At 33.4% G+C, this 4426-nt stretch overlaps 1 protein-coding gene across 1 annotated transcript in view; it reads left to right on the top strand.

Annotated features, from left to right (window-relative positions):
• The window catches only part of LOC108247969 (collagenase 3), an 11457-nt gene extending 9360 nt beyond the window's left edge, over window positions 1-2097 (top strand). Inside the window, exon 10 of the mRNA XM_017436408.3 lies at window positions 451-2097. Within this exon, the coding sequence (XP_017291897.1) occupies window positions 451-572 (122 nt within the window). The 3' untranslated portion in view covers window positions 573-2097. The remainder of the gene's footprint in view (window positions 1-450) is intronic.
• Window positions 2098-4426: the final 2329 nt, after the last annotated feature.

Genomic DNA, 4426 nt, shown 5'->3' with positions numbered 1-4426 from the left:
GCTGTAGATCCTGGTGGTGTGGATCAGTGAGTCGATGTCTCGCTCACTCTTGGCATACAGCTTGATGTCATCCATGTAGAGGAGGTGACTGATGGTGGCCCCATTCTTGAGTCGGTATCCGTAGCCAGTCTTGTTGATGATTTGGCTGATGTGATGATGTGGCATATACCAATATATATATATATATATATATATATATATATATATATATGTATATATTCCTCTGGAAAATTTAAACCAAAATATGCCATATATAAATTGACTTACAGGAAAGGCTATCTGCTTGACAAAACTATGCTAGTAATGTAAGCTAACTTGTTTTTATGGATCTGTAATATTACTGATGATACATGGCACTTGTTATTTCATGTAGTCTTTTTTATGGCAGCGATTGTTATTGTTCCAAAATATTATTTTTACAGAACCTAACCTCAAGTCTCTGTTCTGCAGGTTCTACGTTTCTCTTCAGTGGATCCAACATGTTTGAGTATTCCTCTCACAGAAGGTTTTCTTTGAGGCTGCAACAGAAGTATTTTCTGAACTGTGATACCATCTACAAACGTTTCTTTTGAAGTCATGTAGTTCTAAAAAACATAGGCATGTTCTTTATGTACAAGTGACAGAGCCAAATCTAAATCTGATTTAAGAAAGGCACATATAGCTTCTGTTAACAAATCTTTATTTTCATCCTACCTTTTTAAGATATCTGCAATCAGAAAACAAAAAAAGCATTTCAAATAGTTACTTTATCTTATGTGTAAGCAGGGAGTAATGTGCTTATGTTCATATAATAAAATTAGTAGTTAAAGTCTCAGTTCATATTAAAATGCAAAATACAACAAAACTTCCGCAGCTGCCTCTAATACAAGTGGCATTTACCTCCTAGAATAATTTCCCAACTTTAACAGTCCAAAAGCATTCGCTATCATGGGTGATCTCCCTTCATTTAAAGAGTTCACTGTGCATCTTTTCTGATAGCATTAACTGTTGACCTAATTACACTTGTTTTCCATTTTCTCTCAACAGAGAATGTTTTCATTATTCTGCAGAAAAAAAAATTCATTTTCTAATTCTCACAGTTGTTGCAAGAATAGCAGTGACCTCTGCAGTTCATTCTGATGTATCTAAAGTGGTATGGCAAGTCAAAAACACTCTCTTTTCCCATCCACGCGAAACACTAACTTGTTTTTAAAACACTAGCAGTGACCAAAAACTGAATTTGCAAATAGATGAATATGTACAAACCTTAAAAATCGGATCTAATCATCTTGTAATTCCCTGTGTCTGTGTCTTTGTTCATTTGTCTGTATCATTAGCAAAATATTTTCTGAACCACTAGATGAATTATCATAAAATTTCTAATCATTGCATATGCTGTACATCTATAACTGATTAATTGTTTGAGTCAACCATTTTCAAGATAGCTACCACACCTAAGCAACCTTGGTCAACACAAAAATGGCTGCAACTCGATAAATTTAAAAGATATTTAGCTAAGACTTGGTGCTAGTAGCTGAATGTCATTAAGAACACATAATCTGGACTCTAACACATCTTGCAGGATCAAACAATAACACATGAGATTGCACAAGGTCATTTACAAGGTTTGACCAAAACGGCTGTAACTCTATCGCTTCTCATCATAAAATGATCTTAGTTTCAGACTCCTACCTGAAAAGTGGCGGGCAATATACATTACTTTAAAGAATGCTTGGTCTTTAATTACACCAGAGGCTGGGCTACATTTTTTCCTGCCCATCAAAATGATGGACAGGTTTCTAAACCTTTTTTGTTAAATTCTTGTTACTTCTCATTTGCATTTAATTTCTGCTCCCTTGCAGTAACAATGCTTGTTTTGTGTTTTCTCTAATAACAACTGATAACTTCATTTACTTAAACATTATAAAGTTTCTATGAAAGACAGGTCTTTACTTATAATTCTTGTTCTCATTGACTTTGCCTGATTCAATTAACTTATAACAGAAATATGTTTTCCCTTGTGTTAAAAATGTTTAATTTTCTAGTTGATTTTAGAAAAGGAGCAAACTGTATAACTGGAGGTTCAATTGTTGAAATAATAAACTGGCTAACAACCTATTTGGGCAAACTGGTTTATGTGTTTTTTTGCTCTTGAAGAAATTATATTCACATATTGCAAAATACTGTAAAAAAGAATTAATTTCCATGTATTTATATTTTTAAACAAATAGAACAAATTTATATACACACACTATGACAAAAAACTTTATACAAGATGAAACATGCTAATAAATCTTAAACAGATGATTACTGTTGATGGTTCATATTGTAAAATATGTGATCTATAGTGTGTCCCTCATCTCCCCTCTCACCCCCACTCACACACATACACCCATTTCATTGGCAGTAATGTTTGTTTGCTCAGTTTTTTTTTCTACTGTTCCATTTTACAACCAAACAACTGACATTAGATGTTTTATAAGTTTATTTGAGGTCTGCAGCTAAGCACATCCAGATAAGACAGATAAAATACTACAAACTACAATGATCAATCAAATTAAAGATGCAAATCTCTACCTTAAATGTCTGTTTTTTGGTCAGAAAAGACAAAAAAACTGCAATTTTTTTCAATAACTTTACAGTTGTAAAGATTCCTACAGGTGCCAAACATTTTTGATGACTAAAAAGTCATTACATTTAATGAGAAATCTATTGATCTATTGACACTTTCCATGTCAGACTGGTGCCTAAGGGCACTTCCTACACTATGGAAGCTGGACGTCACCAATAGCGCACTCTGCTGTGACCATTGCCTGTCCATGTGCTATGACCAGGCAGTGTTTAGAAAGGCATGAGTCCCTGGGGTAAAGCTACTTTTTGGGCCCAATGATATGTTATTTTAACCTATCTAAGTTATAAGAATTTTTATGTATACATTACTTTTAAGATTTCTAGTCACAAAGCAGAATTGCTTTGTACACTTTCATCTTTAATTTGATATCTAAAGTCTGAAGTGCAATAAAACACCCAACAACTACAAAGCTTTTAGCTGAAATTATAAGTACTGCAGTTTACACCTTTATTTAGCCACTGCAGCACAAAGCACGAGTGGACTTCAACTGTTTCTCTCTTTAATCTCAAAGCACTTTTTTTCATGAATCAAAATAATTCAACAATAATATGGCAATGAGAATAAAAGGTTAAAATAAAAAATAACATCAAACTAAATAACTGCCACCTCTGAAGTAATTTTTTACACAACAATGTGACCCTTTCTTAATTTTCCAAAGCCATTACATTACACACATCTGTTAAAAGGAGTTTGGGCTCTTAGTTTTGTGTGTCACTGGGTTGATATGCTCCTGATAGCAGCAGTAACTCGTTAGTTGGTACTGATATTAGCTAGATTGGACTTGCTTTGAACAACAATAGTACTGCGTCATCCCTGCTGACTGGTTTAAAACAAATTCTGTCTGTTCAGGTGTTTTTAGGAACAGCTTTCTAATGTTCTTCTTCAAGTGGTGATGTTGTGTTGGTGGGCTAACATGTACATTACAAAATCCTATTGAATACATTTTAACAATGGAAGCGCCTCATCTAAGATATAAGAAACAACTTAATATTCCTTTTTTACCACAATGACAATTACAAGAGTGATAAAAAAATCCTTACAGATTAAGAAAGGAAAATGTTCAGCCCTGGACTGCACTGCAATATGTGGTAACTGTAATATATATTAAATGTATTAATGACAACTGATTTGCACCAGACTTTCAGACAGTCAAATTGAAAAGGGTTAATTACTACAACAATAAGAAATAAATAACTCTGGAAAATCAACAAAAACATGTGATGTGTTTTGAGAAGTGTATACCTTTTTTGACTCGCAAAAAACAAAAGTTAATCTTCTTTCAGAGAAGTGAGGTGAGTTCTGGATGAAGTCCCGCTCAGTAAAAAGAGAAGCTCACACCCAGAGTAGTCTTAATTTATTGGGACAATTTCCTTAACTACTACCAAATTGTTTTTGCTCATTGATCCTGTGTAGTAATGCCTAAAACTGCAAAACATGACAGTTTATGTAGAAGTCAATAGTCAGTGTGTACATGTTGGAGACGTTTATTGTGAAGGGTTGGAATACGCTCTGTAAATTCTGTCGCAGTGGGAGTGATGGACTGCATCTGGACTGCTTCAACTAAAATACTGCATGTTATTTTGTCATGAAACCCATTAAAAGTGCAGCCATTACCGTCAGATACAATAATAATAACAAATGAAAGAATAGAGTACAGGTTCTCTTACTATAGTTTAAATCGTAAATGACTTTTTAAATTTTATTTTATTCAACATTGCAACTTTTTTCAGTGAAATACACTGACACTTTTTTCTATCAATAAAATTGACACTTTAATCTCAAAATTAAAAGAACAAAAAGCTTCCTTCTATATAT

This window comes from Kryptolebias marmoratus, linkage group LG13, assembly GCF_001649575.2.
Source record: "Kryptolebias marmoratus isolate JLee-2015 linkage group LG13, ASM164957v2, whole genome shotgun sequence".
Lineage (NCBI taxonomy): Eukaryota > Metazoa > Chordata > Actinopteri > Cyprinodontiformes > Rivulidae > Kryptolebias > Kryptolebias marmoratus.
Note: the sequence above shows the minus strand (reverse complement) of the source record. Positions and strands in the feature narration are given on the sequence as shown.